The sequence below is a fragment of the Ascaphus truei genome, chromosome 4 (assembly GCF_040206685.1).
Source record: "Ascaphus truei isolate aAscTru1 chromosome 4, aAscTru1.hap1, whole genome shotgun sequence".
In the NCBI taxonomy this organism is placed as follows: domain Eukaryota; kingdom Metazoa; phylum Chordata; class Amphibia; order Anura; family Ascaphidae; genus Ascaphus; species Ascaphus truei.
In genome coordinates this window covers 417890705-417908988 of record NC_134486.1, presented here as the reverse complement: position 1 = coordinate 417908988, position 18284 = coordinate 417890705, and the positions used below count along the sequence as shown (strand labels likewise).

The 18284-nt window shown below is 50.8% G+C and overlaps 1 protein-coding gene across 5 annotated transcripts in view; it reads right to left on the bottom strand.

Annotated features, from left to right (window-relative positions):
• The window catches only part of VEGFA (vascular endothelial growth factor A), a 98415-nt gene that overhangs the window by 34705 nt on the left and 45426 nt on the right, over positions 1-18284 (bottom strand). For all 5 annotated transcript variants that reach the window (XM_075598814.1, XM_075598810.1, XM_075598812.1 and 2 more), the window contains exon 2: positions 7131-7327. In XM_075598814.1, the coding sequence (XP_075454929.1) occupies positions 7131-7325 (195 nt within the window). In that variant the 5' untranslated portion in view covers positions 7326-7327. The remainder of the gene's footprint in view (positions 1-7130; positions 7328-18284) is intronic.

Sequence of the window (18284 nt, the reverse complement as noted above, 5' to 3'; positions counted from 1 at the left end):
GTAGTATTGGGGGAATGCAGTATTGGGGAATGTAGTACTGGGGGAATGTAGTATTGGGGGGATGTAGTATTGGGGGGATGTAGTATTGGGGGGGTGTAGTATTGGGGGGGTGTAGTATTGGGGGGTGTAGTATTGGGGAATGTAGTATTGGGGGGTGTAGTATTGGGGAAATGTAGTATTGGGGGGATGTAGTATTGGGGAATGTAGTATTGGGGGGGATGTAGTATTGGGGGGATGTAGTATTGGGGGGGATGTAGTATTGGGGGGGATGTAGTATTGGGGGGGATGTAGTATTGGGGGGGATGTAGTATTGGGGGGGGTGTAGTATTGGGGGAATGTAGTATTGGGGGGGTGTAGCATTGGGGATGTAGTTAGTATTGGGGGGGATGTAGTATTGGGGGAATGTAGTATTGGGGAAATGTAGTATTGGGGGAATGTAGTATTGGGGGAATGTAGTATTGGGGGGAATGTAGTATTGGGGGGGGGGTGTAGTATTGGGGGAATGTAGTATTGGGAGGGATGTAGTATTGGGGGGGATGTAGTATTGGGGAATGTAGTATTGGGGGAATGTAGTATTGGGGGAATGTAGTATTGGGGATGTAGTATTGGGGGAATGTAGTATTGGGAATGTAGTATTGGGGGAATGTAGTATTGGGGGAATGCAGTATTGGGGAATGTAGTACTGGGGGAATGTAGTATTGGGGGGATGTAGTATTGGGGGGATGTAGTATTGGGGGGGTGTAATATTGGGGGGGTGTAGTATTGGGGGGTGTAGTATTGGGGAATGTAGTATTGGGGGGTGTAGTATTGGGGAAATGTAGTATTGGGGGGATGTAGTATTGGGGAATGTAGTATTGGGGGGGATGTAGTATTGGGGGGGATGAAGTATTGGGGGGGATGAAGTATTGGGGGGGATGTAGTATTGGGGGGGTGTAGTATTGGGGGAATGTAGTATTGGGGGAATGTAGTATTGGTGGAATGTAGTATTGGGGGGATGTAGTATTGGGGGAATGTAGTATTGGGGGGGATGTAGTATTGGGGGGATGTAGTATTGGGGGGGATGTAGTATTGGGGTGGATGTAGTATTGGGGGGATGTAGTATTGGGGAATGTAGTATTGGGGGAATGTAGTATTGGGGAATGTAGTATTAGGGGGGATGTAGTATTGGGGCGGATGTAGTATTGGGGGGATGTAGTATTGGGGGGAATGTAGTATTGGGGGAATGTAGTATTGGGGGAATGTAGTATTGGGGGAATGCAGTATTGGGGGAATGCAGTATTGGGGGAATGCAGTATTGGGGGAATGCAGTATTGGGGGAATGCAGTATTGGGGAATGCAGTATTGGGGGAATGTAGTATTGGGGATGTAGTATTGGGGGGGATGTAGTATTGGGGGGAATGTAGTATTGGGTGGTGTAGTATTGGGGGGGTGTAGTATTGGGGGGTGTAGTATTGGGGGAATGTATTATGGGGGGTGTAGTATTGGGGAAATGTAGTATTGGGGGGGGGTGTAGTATTGGGGAATGTAGTATTGGGGGGGGGTGTAGTATTGGGGGAATGTAGTATTGGGGGAATGTAGTATTGGGGGGAATGTAGTATTGGGGGGGTGTAGTATTGGGGGAATGTAGTATTGGAGGAATGTAGTATTGGGGGAATGTAGTATTTGGGGGGTGTAGTATTGGGGAAATGTAGTATTGGGGGAATGTAGTATTGGGGGGGATGTAGTATTGGGGGGGATGTAGTATTGGGGGGGGTGTAGTATTGGGGGGCATGTAGTATTGGGGGGGATGTAGTATTGGGGGGGATGTATTATTGGGGGATGTAGTATTGGGGGAATGTAGTATTGGGGGGGATGTAGTATTGGGGAATGTAGTATTGGGGGGATGTAGTATTGGGGAATGTAGTATTGGGGAATGTAGTATTGGGGAATCTAGTATTAGGGGGGATGTAGTATTAGGGGGGATGTAGTATTGGGGGGGATGTAGTATTGGGGGGAATGTAGTATTGGGGGGAATGTAGTATTGGGGGAATGTAGTATTGGGGGAATGTAGTATTGGGGGAATGTAGTATTGGGGGAATGTAGTATTGGGGGAATGTAGTATTGGGGGAATGCAGTATTGGGGGATGTAGTATTGGGGGGGAGTGTAGTATTGGGGGGATGTAGTATTGGGGGGATGTAGTATTGGGGGGATGTAGTATTGGGGGGATGTAGTATTGGGGGAATGTAGTATTGGGGGGATGTAGTATTGGGGGTATGTAGTATTGGGGGATGTAGTATTGGGGGAATGTAGTATTGGGGGGTGTAGTATTGGGGGATGTAGTATTGGGGGGGTGTAGTATTGGGGGATGTAGTATTGGGGGGGTGTAGTATTGGGGGATGTAGTATTGGGGGGTGTAGTATTGGGGGGGTGTAGTATTGGGGGATGTAGTATTGAGGGGGATGTAGTATTGGGGGGATGTAGTATTGGGGATGTAGTATTGGGGGGATGTAGTATTGGGGGGATGTAGTATTGGGGGAAAGTAGAATTGGGGGAAAGTAGTATTGGGGGAAAGTAGTATTGGGGGAATGTAGTATTGGGGGGGATGTAGTATTGGGGGAATGTAGTATTGGGGGAATGTAGTATTGGGGGATGTAGTATTGGGGATGTAGTATTGGGGGAATGTAGTATTGGGAAAGTAGTATTGGGGGAATGTAGTATTGGGGGAATGCAGTATTGGGGAATGTAGTACTGGGGGGATGTAGTATTGGGGGGATGTAGTATTGGGGGGATCTAGTATTGGGGGGGTGTAGTATTGGGGGGGTGTAGTATTGGGGGGTGTAGTATTGGGGGTGTAGTATTGGGGAAATGTAGTATTGGGGGGATGTAGTATTGGGGAATGTAGTATTGGGGGGGATGTAGTATTGGGGGGATGTAGTATTGGGGGGGATGTAGTAATGGGGGGGATGTAGTATTGGGGGGGGGTGTAGTATTGGGGGAATGTAGTATTGGGGGGGTGTAGCATTGGGGGATGTAGTTAGTATTGGGGGGGATGTAGTATTGGGGGAATGTAGTATTGGGGAAATGTAGTATTGGGGGAATGTAGTATTGGGGGGAATGTAGTATTGGGGGGGGGTAGTATTGGGGGAATGTAGTATTGGGAGGGATGTAGTATTGGGGGGGATGTAGTATTGGGGGATGTAGTATTGGGGGAATGTAGTATTGGGGATGTAGTATTGGGGGAATGTAGTATTGGGAATGTAGTATTGGGAATGTAGTATTGGGGGAATGTAGTATTGGGGGAATGCAGTATTGGGGAATGTAGTACTGGGGGAATGTAGTATTGGGGGGATGTAGTATTGGGGGGATGTAGTATTGGGGGGGTGTAGTATTGGGGGGTGTAGTATTGGGGGGTGTAGTATTGGGGAATGTAGTATTGGGGGTGTAGTATTGGGGAAATGTAGTATTGGGGGGATGTAGTATTGGGGAATGTAGTATTGGGGGGGATGTAGTATTGGGGGGATGTAGTATTGGGGGGGATGAAGTATTGGGGGGGATGTAGTATTGGGGGGGTGTAGTATTGGGGGAATGTAGTATTGGGGGGGTGTAGTATTGGGGGAATGTAGTATTGGTGGAATGTAGTATTGGGGGGATGTAGTATTGGGGGAATGTAGTATTGGGGGGGATGTAGTATTGGGGGGATGTAGTATTGGGGTGGATGTAGTATTGGGGGGGATGTAGTATTGGGGAATGTAGTATTGGGGGGGATGTAGTATTGGGGAATGTAGTATTGGGGGAATGTAGTATTGGGGAATGTAGTATTAGGGGGGATGTAGTATTAGGGGGGATGTAGTATTGGGGCGGATGTAGTATTGGGGGGGATGTAGTATTGGGGGGAATGTAGTATTGGGGGAATGTAGTATTGGGGGGATGTAGTATTGGGGGGATGTAGTATTGGGGGAATGTAGTATTGGGGGGATGTAGTATTGGGGGGATGTAGTATTGGGGGATGTAGTATTGGGGGAATGTAGTATTGGGGGGTGTAGTATTGGGGGATGTAGTATTGGGGGGGATGTAGTATTGGGGGATGTAGTATTGGGGGTGTGTAGTATTGGGGGATCTAGTATTGGGGGGTGTAGTATTGGGGGGTGTAGTATTGGGGGATGTAGTATTGAGGGGGATGTAGTATTGGGGGGATGTAGTATTGGGGATGTAGTATTGGGGGATGTAGTATTGGGGGGATGTAGTATTGGGGGAAAGTAGTATTGGGGGAAAGTAGTATTGGGGGAAAGTAGTATTGGGGGAATGTAGTATTGGGGGGGATGTAGTATTGGGGGGGATGTAGTATTGGGGGAATGTAGTATTGGGGGAATGTAGTATTGGGGGATGTGTAGTATTGGGGGAGTGTAGTATTGGGGGAGTGTAGTATTGGGGGAATGTAGTATTGGGGGGTGTAGTATTGGGGGATGTAGTATTGAGGGGGATGTAGTATTGGGGAATGTAGTATTGGGGGAATGTAGTATTGGGGAATGTAGTATTAGGGGGGATGTAGTATTGGGGCGGATGTAGTATTGGGGGGATGTAGTATTGGGGGGAATGTAGTATTGGGGGAATGTAGTATTGGGGGAATGCAGTATTGGGGGAATGCAGTATTGGGGGAATGCAGTATTGGGGGAATGCAGTATTGGGGAATGCAGTATTGGGGGATTGTAGTATTGGGGATGTAGTATTGGGGGGGATGTAGTATTGGGGGGAATGTAGTATTGGGGGGGATGTAGTATTGGGGGGAATGTAGTATTGGGGGGTGTAGTATTGGGGGGGTGTAGTATTGGGGAATGTAGTATTGGGGGGGGTGTAGTATTGGGGGGGATGTAGTATTGGGGGGAATGTAGTATTGGGGGGAATGTAGTATTGGGGGAATGTAGTATTGGAGGAATGTAGTATTGGGGGAATGTAGTATTGGGGGGTGTAGTATTGGGGAAATGTAGTATTGGGGGAATGTAGTATTGGGGGGGATGTAGTATTGGGGGGGATGTAGTATTGGGGGGGATGTAGTATTGGGGGGATGTAGTATTGGGGGGGATGTAGTATTGGGGGGGATGTATTATTGGGGGGATGTAGTATTGGGGGAATGTAGTATTGGGGGGGATGTAGTATTGGGGAATGTAGTATTGGGGGGATGTAGTATTGGGGGGATGTAGTATTGGGGGAATGTAGTATTGGGGAATGTAGTATTAGGGGGGATGTAGTATTGGGGCAATGTAGTATTGGGGGGGATGTAGTATTGGGGGGAATGTAGTATTGCGGGGAATGTAGTATTGGGGGAATGTAGTATTGGGGGAATGTAGTATTGGGGGAATGTAGTATTGGGGGAATGTAGTATTGGGGGGAATGTAGTATTGGGGGGAATGTAGTATTGGGGGAATGTAGTATTGGGGGAAGGTAGTATTGGGGGAATGTAGTATTGGGGGAATGTAGTATTGGGGGAAGGTAGTATTGGGGGAATGTAGTATTGGGGGAATGTAGTATTGGGGGAATGCAGTATTGGGGGATGTAGTATTGGGGGGGAGTGTAGTATTGGGGGGATGTAGAATTGGGGGGATGTAGTATTGGGGGGATGTAGTATTGGGGGGATGTAGTATTGGGGGAATGTAGTATTGGGGGGATGTAGTATTGGGGGGATGTAGTATTGGGGGATGTAGTATTGGGGGAATGTAGTATTGGGGGGTGTAGTATTGGGGGATGTAGTATTGGGGGGGATGTAGTATTGGGGGATGTAGTATTGTGGGTGTGTAGTATTGGGGGATGTAGTATTGGGGGGTGTAGTATTGGGGGGGTGTAGTATTGGGGAATGTTGTATTGGGGGGAATGTAGTATTGGGGGAATGTAGTATTGGGGGAGTGTAGTATTGGGGGAATGTAGTATTGGGGGAATGTAGTATTGGGGGGAATGTAGTATTGGGGGGAATGTAGTACTGGGGGAATGTAGTATTGGGGGAATGTAGTATTGGGGGGAATGTAGTATTGGGGGAATGTAGTATTGGGGGAATGTAGTATTGGGGGAATGTAGTATTGGGGGAATGTAGTATTGGGGGAATGTAGTATTGGGGGAATGCAGTATTGGGGGATGTAGTATTGGGGGGGGAGTGTAGTATTGGGGGGATGTAGTATTGGGGGGATGTAGTATTGTGTAGTATTGGGGGAATGTAGTATTGGGGGGATGTAGTATTGGGGGGATGTAGTATTGGGGGATGTAGTATTGGGGGAATGTAGTATTGGGGGTGTAGTATTGGGGGATGTAGTATTGGGGGGGATGTAGTATTGGGGGATGTAGTATTGGGGGGGTGTAGTATTGGGGGATGTAGTATTGGGGGGTGTAGTATTGGGGGGTGTAGTATTGGGGGATGTAGTATTGAGGGGGATGTAGTATTGGGGGGATGTAGTATTGGGGGGATGTAGTATTGGGGATGTAGTATTGGGGGAAAGTAGTATTGGGGGAAAGTAGTATTGGGGGAAAGTAGTATTGGGGGAAAGTAGTATTGGGGGGGATGTAGTATTGGGGGAATGTAGTATTGGGGGAATGTAGTATTGGGGGATGTAGTATTGGGGGAGTAGTATTGGGGGAATGTAGTATTGGGGGGGTGTAGTATTGGGGGATGTAGTATTGAGGGGGATGTAGTATTGGGGGGATGTAGTATTGGGGGGTGTAGTATTGGGGGGGTGTAGTATTGGGGGGGATGTAGTATTGGGGGATGTAGTATTGGGGGGATGTAGTATTGGGGGATGTAGTATTGGGGGAATGTAGTATTGGGGGGGTGTAGTATTGGGGGATGTAGTATTGGGGGGATGTAGTATTGGGGGGGATGTAGTATTGGGGGGGATGTAGTATTGGGGGGGTGTAGTATTGGGGGATGTAGTATTGGGGGGGTATAGTATTGGGGGGGGTATAGTATTGGGGGGGTATAGTATTGGGGGATGTAGTATTGAGGGGGATGTAGTATTGGGGGGGATGTAGTATTGGGGATGTAGTATTGGGGGAAAGTAGTATTGGGGGGGTGTAGTATTGCTGATTTAAGCGGGCCCGGATTAATGGCTGCAGACCTCTCTTTTAGAAGACCCGTCCCCATCGGTCATTGTGTGCCGGTGACACCCACCTGCATGGTGATGTTGTACCACTCTAAGGGCGCACACTCCTGGCTCTCGTCATTGCAGCATCCCGCACACCTCATCAGGGGAACGCACGATGGTTTGAAGATGTACTCCACCTCGTCTGGGTACTCCTGGAATATATCCACCAGCGTCTCCCGTACCTGGCAGATGCTGCGCGCGTACACCTTCATAAACTGCATCGCTGCACCCGAGAGACAAGGGAGAACACAGGCGTTAATACGGTCACCTACCCACAGCGAGACCTGTCCCTATCCCTGCGTCTGCGTGTCACCTACCCACAGTGAGACCTTCCCCTATCCCTGCGTCTGCGTGTCACCTACCCACAGTGAGACCTTCCCCTATCCCTGCGTCTGTGTGTCACCTACCCACAGCGAGACCTGCGCCTATCCCTGCGTCTGCGTGTCACCTACCCACAGCGAGGCCTGCCCCTATCCTTGCGTCTGCGTGTCACCTACCCACAGCGAGGCCTGCGCCTATCCCTGCGTCTGCGTGTCACCTACCCACAGCGAGACCTGCCCCTATCCCTGCGTCTGTGTGTCACGGATCTGGGGTCAGTCTCCCTGCGTCTCTGTGTCACGGATTTGGGGTCAGTCTCACTGCGTCTGTGTCACGGATTTGGGGTCAGTCTCACTGCTTCTCTCTGTCACTGATCCGGTGTCAGTCTCACTGCTTCTCTCTGTCACTGATCCGGTGTCAGTCTCACTGCTTCTCTCTGTCACTGATCCAGTGTCAGTCTCACTGCTTCTCTCTGTCACTGATCCGGTGTCAGTCTCACTGCTTCTCTCTGTCACTGATCCCGTGTCAGTCTCACTGCTTCTCTCTGTCACTGATCCCGTGTCAGTCTCACTGCTTCTCTCTGTCACTGATCCGGTGTCAGTCTCACTGCTTCTCTCTGTCACTGATCCTGTGTCAGTCTCACTGCTTCTCTCTGTCACTGATCCGGTGTCAGTCTGACTGCTTTTTAGCATTAGGGTCTCACAAACTTGAATTGAGTCTGAACAGAAAAAGTGCGAGACAGAGAGAGAGGGGTTAGTGGAAAGGTTCCCCCTTTTATCAGCGGTCATGAATTAAATTGATTGATTTGAACAAGTGTATATGTGATAATCCCGCGTGTTTGAATAGCTCCCCCCCCCCCTCCAGCACAAAAGCCATAAGACGCTCTTTGGGAAAATGATTGGGACTCCCAGCTATGTGTGAGCGAGCTAATTAGACCGCATTTCTTAGCGAGCAGACAAAGGCTGCCAGTCAGGAAATCTCTAGCCACATGGCGTCCGGATTAGCAGGAAAAATTCCCTCGCCGTTACCGCGTCTCAGGGCGATTGTTGCATCGGCCGCCTGGATTAGCAGTTACAGCCCTCAGCAATCCTGCTGGCATCTGTGACAGTGACTGGTAGCTGTTATCGGATCCTCCACCCAGCTGGTGACTGACTCACTGACCCCCTCCCCCTCTACCTCCGCCCTCCCCCACCTCCCTGTCCCGTAAGATAACAGCCCCCCCCTCTCCCACAAACACCTTGTTGCGAAACCAATCAATTTCGCGTCACCCTCCCGACCCCCACAATGCCCCTCTCTGCTGGCGACGCTCCAGGGCGCAAAGTCCTCTGGCCGCTGCACGGGCGAGCAAGGCGCCTTCCATAACATACGCGGCCTGCCTGTTTGCCCCATCGCATGTGTTAGAAAATGTCGGGCGCACGGGGAGGGGGAAAGGTATTTGACCACAATGCAGCGTGTGACGGGTCTCTCTGCGATACAGAAGGTGGTAATGTATGTGGCTGAAGGAGCGGCTCAGCGAGTAAAGGCCCGGCGAGTAAAGGCTGGGCGAGTAAAGGCCCGGCGAGTAAAGGCCCGGCGAGTAAAGGCCGGGCGAGTAAAGGCCGGGCGAGTAAAGGCCGGGCGAGTAAAGGCCCGGCGAGTAAAGGCCGGGCGAGTAAAGGCCGGGTGAGTAAAGGCTCAGCGAGTAAAGGCTGGGTGAGTAAAGGCCGGGTGAGTAAAGGCTCAGCGAGTAAAGGCCGGGCGAGTAAAGGCTCAGCGAGTAAAGGCCCGGCGAGTAAAGGCCGGGCAAGTAAAGGCCGGGCGAGTAAAGGCTCAGCGAGTAAAGGCTCAGCAAGTAAAGGCTCTGGGAGTAAAGGCTGGGCGAGTAAAGGCCGGGTGAGTAAAGGCTCAGCGAGTAAAGGCCGGGCGAGTAAAGGCCGGGCGAGTAAAGGCCGGGCGAGTAAAGGCCGGGCGAGTAAAGGCCGGGCGAGTAAAGGCCCGGCGAGTAAAGGCCCGGCGAGTAAAGGCCCGGCGAGTAAAGGCCCGGCGAGTAAAGGCCCGGCGAGTAAAGGCCCGGCGAGTAAAGGCCCGGCGAGTAAAGGCCGGGCGAGTAAAGGCCGGGCGAGTAAAGGCTCGGCGAGTAAAGGCTGGGCGAGTAAAGGCCGGGCGAGTAAAGGCTCAGTGAGTAAGGGCTGGGCGAGTAAAGGCTCAGCGGATAAAGGCCGGGCGAGTAAAGGTTCGGCGAGTAAAGGTTCGGCGAGTAAAGGCCGGGCGAGTAAAGGCTCAGCGGATAAAGGCTGGGCGAGTAAAGGCTCGGCGAGTAAAGGCCGGGCGAGTAAAGGCCGGGTGAGTAAAGGCTCAGCGAGTAAAGGCTGGGCGAGTAAAGGCTCAGGGAGTAAAGGCCGGGCGAGTAAAGGCTCAGGGAGTAAAGGCCGGGCGAGTAAAGGTTCGGCGAGTAAAGGCTGGGCGAGTAAAGGCTCAGGGAGTAAATGCTCGGCGAGTAAAGGCCGGGTGAGTAAAGGCTCAGCGAGTAAAGGCCGGGCGAGTAAAGGCTGGGCGAGTAAAGGCTCAGTGAGTAAAGGCTCAGCGAGTAAAGGCTCGGTGAGTAAAGGCTCAGCGAGTAAAGGCTGGCGAGTAAAGGCTCAGCGAGTAAAGGCCGGGCGAGTAAAGGCTGGGCGAGTAAAGGCTCGGGGAGTAAATGCTCGGCGAGTAAAGGCCGGGTGAGTAAAGGCTCAGCGAGTAAAGGCCGGGCGAGTAAAGGCTGGGCGAGTAAAGGCTCAGTGAGTAAAGGCTCAGCGAGTAAAGGCTCGGTGAGTAAAGGCTCAGTGAGTAAAGGCTCAGCGAGTAAAGGCTGGCGAGTAAAGGCTCAGCGAGTAAAGGCCGGGCGAGTAAAGGCTGGGCGAGTAAAGGCTCGGGGAGTAAATGCTCGGCGAGTAAAGGCTCGGTGAGTAAAGGCTCAGTGAGTAAAGGCTCAGCGAGTAAAGGCTGGCGAGTAAACGCTCAGCGAGTAAAGGCCGGGCGAGTAAAGGCCGGGCGAGTAAAGGCTCAGCGAGTAAAGGCTCAGCGAGTAAAGGCTCAGCGAGTAAAGGCTGGGCGAGTAAAGGCTCAGCGAGTAAAGGCCGGGCGAGTAAAGGCTGGCGAGTAAACGCTCAGCGAGTAAAGGCCGGGCGAGTAAAGGCCGGGCGAGTAAAGGCCGGGCGAGTAAAGGCTCAGCGAGTAAAGGCTCAGCGAGTAAAGGCTCAGCGAGTAAAGGCTGGGCGAGTAAAGGCTCAGCGAGTAAAGGCTGGGCGAGTAAAGGCTCAGCGAGTAAAGGCTCAGCGAGTAAAGGCTCAGGGAGTAAAGGCTCAGCGAGTAAAGGCTCTTAAATTAAAACAGATCAACCGCGGTAAACACAGGCGTGCCTGGCGGCGTGAATGCGGCGTGAATGCGGCACGAACTCCGCGCGGAATACAGCAGCGCACACAAACGGCTGCGTGATATGTTCCAGTAACGGCCGCTGTATCTGTATACAGTACTGTATATCCGTTTAGCAGAGACAGTTGTTTAGGAGCGGTCAGCGTTTTAGGAGCGGTCAGCGTTTTAGGAGCGGTCAGCCGCCCTACAAAGGTGATTCCTGATGACAGGAGAGATTTGCGGCCCAAAGCGTGCAGAGTCTCCTCCTGCCGATCGGGACACTTCTTGCAGTCCTCATTTAAACTTCCAGACTGCTCCCTGCCCCCCCCCCCACCCTCCCCCCCCCCGTCCCCTCTCTCACCTCCCCCCTCTGTCCTACTGCCAAGACCCAAGGGATCCAGCCTTTGCCAACAGTGGTCTCACACTGGAGACCACCAGAGCAGCTGCTGGAATCCTACCCTCCCCCCGTCACACGGCCCTGCAATATCTTAACCCCATCCCTGCCAGAGACCCCACACATTGATGGCACGGGCTCTCAACTCCAGGCCTCAGGACCTCCCAACAGGTCAGGTTCTAAGGATATCCCAGCTTCAGCACAGGGGACTCGACTCAATCATTGGCTCAGTCTTTTGGCTGTGCCACGTGTGCTGACGCAGGGAGCCACTGATTGAGCCACCAGTGCTGAAGCAGGGATATCCTGTTGAGGACTGAAGTTGAGAACCCCTGATGTAGGGTGACAGCTCCCTTGATACAGGATCAGAAGTCGTCTGCCTTTTCTAAGCTACCGCTTGCTTTGTCTCAATCAGCCCGTCCTCTCCCCTGTAAATACCCCCCCCCCCCGTGTGCTTCCCAAGTCCCTTCTCACCAGGACCTCACCCCTGTCAATACCCCCCCCCCCCTGTGTGCTTCCCAAGTCCCTTCTCACCAGGACCTCTCCCCTGTAAATACCCCCCCCCCGTGTGCTTCCCACGTCCCTTCTCACCAGGACCTCTTCCTTGTCAATACCCCCTGTGTGCTTCCCAAGTCCCTTCTCACCAGGACCTCTCCCCTGTAAACCCCCCCCCCCCCCCCGTGTGCTTCCCACATCCCTTCTCACCAGGACCTCTTCCTTGTCAATACCCTCCCGTGTGCTTCCCAAGTCCCTTCTCACCAGGACCTCTCCCTTGTCAATACCCCCCCGTGTGCTTCCCAAGTCCCTTCTCACCAGGACCTCTTCCTTGTCAATACCCCCCCCGTGTGCTTCCCAAGTCCCTTCTCACCAGGACCTCTTCCTTGTCAATACCCCCCCCCCCCGTGTGCTTCACAAGTCCCTTCTCACAGGACCTCTCCCCTGTCAATATCCCTGTGTGCTTCCCAAGTCCCTTCTCACCAGGACCTCTCCCCTGTCAATACCCCCCCGTGTGCTTCCCAAGTCCCTTCTCACCGGGACCTCTTCCTTGGTCGTGTTCCCATCACTTTTATGTCTTTCGTCTCTCTGTCCCCTTTACCGTGGCAGCACCCTACTCCGTGACTGCCCCATCCCTCTCCCCCCATCCCACACACACACACTCCCCTTCCCCACCGGGGAGAATATCAGCTGGTTAACCGACTGCCGGAATTATCAGGCGGCCCCGGAGACATCCGGAATTACCGGCTTAGAAAGACAGGTCCCTGGCAGAGCGGTCACGGAACCGACCCAAAGGCTTCGAACATTTACAATGATACATCATCCTGAGGGGAACAGCACACACAGGGTCATTATACAGTATATATATACATACACACACACACACACACACACACACACACACACACACACACATATGCAAATACAACTGTATGCTCATCTGCATGTCTTAGGCATGTCTGCAACCCCACCTTTCACCATTATCACCCAGCCAACAGCACTTCCACTGCAGCAAGGGATTCTGGGACATGACATGCAAATGAGCACGCAGTGCCACTTTTGCTTCAAAACCAATTTCCCAGAATCCCTTGCTGCAGTGGGAGTGCTGGGTGATAATGGGGAAAGGCGGGGTTGCAGACCTGCCTAAGACATGCAGATGAGCATACAGTTGTATTTGCATATTTGCTTTCCTGTGGAGGGTTTTTGTCACTTTTTTTACTCACCATAACTTAACTCAGTATTTCGAGATACACTGATCTCTTCTTCCGGCGATGTTGTAACATCGCCGGAAGAAGAGATCAGTGTATCTCGAAAGCTCACACAAATAAAAGCATTTCGTTAGCCACAGAACGGTATCATCTATTTATTTTTTGATATATATATATATACAGTGTATATATATATATTACTGTTACTTACTCAAAATGTTTTGGAGAGAGCTCAGTTTCCTAATTAGCAGATAAGGGCCTTACTAAGAATACCGTATCTTTGTTATTTTCCCCTCCCTACTATTTATATCTCTACTTTCCCCCTCTGATGATGGAGCTGGTTAATTATAAAGCTTTAATCATGTAACACTAGCCTAGGCTCCGTAATCCTGGCCACTTACTGCTTCCCCTGTCAGAGCGTCTGTCAGCACCAGCTCCCAATGTGTGTGTGCTCTGTCCGTGTGTGGACGCCTCGCTCTCCCCGCGCCGTGAATGCTTGTGCTTTCCTCGCACACCCAGACCTGTCACTCCCACCGACTGTGTTGGTGTCGCTGATGTTTTGCGCCCGCGTCTCGGCGACTTCAGCCGCCTCTCACTGATAAAAATGAATGAATTTGAATGAAACGACAAAACCTCAAATCTCAGTTGAAATCTCACATATTTCGGTCATTGGCGACCGAGATGTCTGTCACCAATAAGTGTGACAACCGCCACCGCTTAGTATGTGGAACACAAGCACACACCTTCTGCCGACTGGTAAAGAAAACCCCGGCCTCCAATTATTCAACATCTGACCTGCTCAGGATCTGCGGGTTAATGTCATCTCATGAAATGATAGGAATGGATGAATGATTGAGAGCATTTCTGTCACATACATACATAAACACACATATACATACATTCTCATATACACACCGACACACCGACACACACACACACACAATAAAAAGTTTGTGAACCTAAATAATTATTACGGAAATTCCAGATTTTCCATGATAATCTTCTTGAATATAAACCCAGTCTTTTCTTAAATATCCAATAGGGTTTATATTAATCAATTCCATGTCTTTGGAAACAAAATGATGCATGAATCAGACAAACAATGAGTAATTAAGAGTCAGGGTACGTGCAGAAGTAAGTGAAACCCTGATTTTATCAGTTAAATTAAAGGGGATAATTAGAATTAGGTGTTTAAATAATTAGGTATATCTTCGGGTGTGAGGTTGGGAGACCCCACCCTGTATAAAGATCAGACACTTTGTGAGTTTGGTCTTCACCATACGGGTGTGTGGAAACATGTCATGCCACGATCAAAAGTAATCTCTGAGGACCCTAGAAAAGCCGTTACTGATGCTCATCAGTCTGGAAAGGGTTACAGAACCATTTCTAAGGATATGGGCCTCCACCAATCCACTGCCAGACAAATGGAGAAAGGTCAAGACCACAGTCACCCTACCCAGGAGCGGTCGCCGTACAGAAATCTCTCCAAGAACAAACCAGCCAATCACCCAGGAAGTCACAAAGAACCCCAGAGTAACACCCATGGATCTGCCGGTCACTCTCGCCTTGGCTAATGTGAGTGTTCATGACTCAGCTATCAGTAAAACACTGAACAAGAATGGTGTTCATGGAAGGATAGCCAGGAGGAAACCACTGCTCTCTAAAAAGAACATTGCTGCCCGTCTGAAGTTCACCAAAGAGCATAGAGCACAAGACTTCTGGATCAAAGTTCTCTGGACAGATGAGTGAAAGGTAGAACTTTTTGGCCTCAATGAGAACCTTATGTTTGGCAAAATCCAAAACTGTGTTCAAACAGAAGATCCTCAACCCAACCGCCAAGCATTGTGGTGGGAGTATGATGGTTTGGGGCTGCTTTGCTACCATCATTGACACAACCATGAATTCTGCATTGTATCAAAAGATTCTAGATGATTCTAGATGTCAGGCCATCTGTCCGTGAGCTGAAGCGAAAGTGGGTGATGCAGCAAGACAGTGATCCTAAACATACAAGCAGATCTACAGAAGAATAGCTGCAGATGAAGAAATTCCACGTTTTAAACCGGCCTAGTCACAGTCCGGAGCTAAACCCCATAGAACTGTTGTGGCAGGTCCTGAAGCGAGCTGCCTATGCAAGGAAGCCCTCAAATGTCAATGAGCTGAAGCAATTCTGTAAGGAGGAATGGGCCAAAATGCCTCAAACCCGATGTGAGAGACTGACCAGCAGTTACAGGAAACACTTAGCTGAAGTCATTGCTGCTCAAGGGGGCGCCCCCAGGTACTGAGTCTAAAGGGGGCGCCACCAGGTACTGAATCTAAAGGGGGCGCCCCCAGGTACTGAGTCTAAAGGGGGCGCCCCCAGGTACTGAGTCTAAAGGGGGCGCCACCAGGTACTGAGTCTAAAGGGGGCACCCGCAGGTACTGAGTCTAAAGGGGGAGCCCCCAGGTACTGAGTCTAAACGGGGCGCCACCAGGTACTGAGTCTAACGGGGCGCCACCAGGCACTGAGTCTAAAGGGGGCGCCACCAGGTACTGAATCTAAAGGGGGCGCCACCAGGTACTGAGTCTAAAGGGGGAGCCCCCAGGTACTGAGTGTAAAGGGGGCGCCACCAGGTACTGAGTGTAAAGGGGACGCCAGCAGGTACTGAGTCTAAAGGGGGCGCCCCCAGGTACTGAGTCTAAAGGGGGCACCCCCAGGTACTGAGTCTAAAGGGGGCGCCACCAGGTACTGAGTCTAAAGGGGGCGCCCCCAGGTACTGAGTCTAAAGGGGGTGCCCCCAGGTACTGAGTCTAAAGGGGGCGCCACCAGGCACTGAGTCTAAAGGGGGCGCCCCCAGGTACTGAGTCTAAAGGGGGCACCCCCAGGTACTGAGTCTAAAGGGGGCGCCACCAGGCACTGAGTCTAAAGGGGGCACCCCCAGGTACTGAGTCTAAAGGGGGCGCCCCCAGGTACTGAGTCTAACACGTCAGAGACTTTCTCACACACGGATTCTAAATGTTGAATCATTTGTGGATAAATAAATGTGATAAATGATCATGTTTTTGTGCCATTTGTTGGATCAGGTTATCTGTATCTATTATTAGGTCTTAGATTCAGATCTAATCACATTGTAGGTTTGAAATATGTGAAAATCCCCAGGGGCTCCCAAACGTTTCCTCGCCGCTGTATACATACTGTATATAAGTCCTTTTAGCATCTCGCCCTGCGGTGCAGAGCCTTCTGGGAGAGGTACAGCGCGTAAATAACAGATCTATGGAACTGGCTTCCAAATCAGATCCAGAAGTTCCTGGACGAGGTCCTGTGAGGCTCCTCCTAATTAATAGCAGTTGCTCAGCCAATTAAGTACCATTGTTCACACTGAAACCCCTTGTAAACGAAGGTAATATACATTTATATGGCACCGGTGTTAGAAACGTGTGCAAATTCTTTCAAGCATAATTACGAATGCTTTTTTGGGGGTCTGGACGCCCCTTTGGAAAGCCAGCAGAAGAGCCCCGAATTGGGTCGGGGTCCTGGACGTGTGACCGCGTCAGTGTCGGCCCTTGATTTCTGCGTCCTTGTAAACAGCTGTATGTTTTCTTTTCCCCTCACGGGTGTCACAAGCGAGAGTAGCAGAGGCGTCCATGACAGCGAGATCATGTTCGCACAGCACTGCCAAAATATCCCACTCCTCCGAGCGGGGGAGAGGGGAGACCCACATATCCACACCACGCCTGTGCCAGGGCTGCCCAGGAGCCTCCGTTCATGGAGCAAGCCGCAGTGGAGGCGGCTTATTAAAAGCAGTGGTACTGTGCCTGAGCTTCAATAAAACAATGCATTATTAAACAATGGGGAAAGGCGACTCGGGTCCGAGGTTAGAAAGATGTACGCCTGTGGTTCTCAACGCCACTCCTCAAGAGGACCTCCAACAGATCAGGTTGTACGGATATCCCTGCTTCAGCACAGGTAACTCAATCAGTGGCTGAGTCGAAGACTGAACCACCTGTGCTGAAGCAGGGATATCCTGAAAAGCTGACCTGTTGGGGACGTCTTGGGGTGCCTCCTAGTACCATCACACTGTCATATAACAGGGTGGTCTTCGCACCCCACTGGTCGTTCTTCCACAAGACCCTTCATCCCACACAATTTTTTTTTTTTTTTTAGCATTGTTGAGGGATTTTAAAATGGCTACCGGACAGGAAGTGTTGCCTTCGAGACACACAATCAAATTTTCCCTGTCTCTTTTACGGCACCAACAGGAAAGGATTACCAGAGACGGCCGAAGCCGGCGCGTTAACCTGCGCAGTAATGTCAGCGAGCGGACGTATGCCAGCAGAATACTGACGCGCGAGTGGCTGTGTGTCCGTGCTAGGTGAGTGCCGGGGAGGGGTGCGGGTGGGTAGGACACGTGGGTGACACACGGGCTGTTTGAGCAGCAGGGACAGAGCCAGGGACGGGGCCCAGCGGTGCCGAGGTTGATAACCCTGCCTGATAAGCGAAACCTGCTTACATCACGGAAAATACTCCAATGACAAAGCGGCATAAAGGCAGCGAAACTCCCGGGAACGGGGAGAGGTGCGCGGGCGGCCTCCACCCCAGGGGCGACATATAGGGTATATGTCAATGTATAGGCTACTAACAGTATATATATATATATATATATATATATATATATATTTATATATATATATATATATATATATATATATAAAACTACACACCTATTAATATACTTATACATATCTACATATTGTCAGGAACACACTACAGTATATACAGTACACATATATGAGTGTGTGAATACTGTAAAGGCATACACGTGTGTATAAAGTATGTTTCAAGTGTGTGTTATATTGTATATATATTTCACACACTTGAAACATACTATATACACACATTGTGTATGCATATACAGCATACACACAAACACACACACACGTAGTTAGACTCACTGTTAGATACTGCTTCAGCACACGTTGCTCAATCAGTTCCTGCTTCAGCACAGGTGGCTCATCAGTGCTGAAGCAGGGATATCCTAAAAACCTGTCCTGTTGGTGGCCCTGATGACTGGAGTTGGCCGCCCCTGCATAGAGGGGCTGTAAAAGTTCCCATTGGTTTATTCATTCTGTGGCATTCAGAGCCACATTAACCCCCCCACCCCCCCCACCCCCCCCCCAGGGTCCCACGTGCTCTGTCCCGGGCGGCATTACAGGCGTGGCCGCATGACAATATGTTGAGGCGCATAGTGCTCCCCGCGTCCGCGTTCTGTGGAAGTAGTCAGGCCTCTCACCTGGCAGGTGGAGTGGGGGGATTGGGAGGGGGGGTTAGGAGGGGGGAATGAGACCCCAGCAGGTAGGGGGGTTGAGAAGGGGGGGGGGAGAGTGCTGTGGAAGTAGTCAGGCCTCTCACCTGGCAGGTAGGG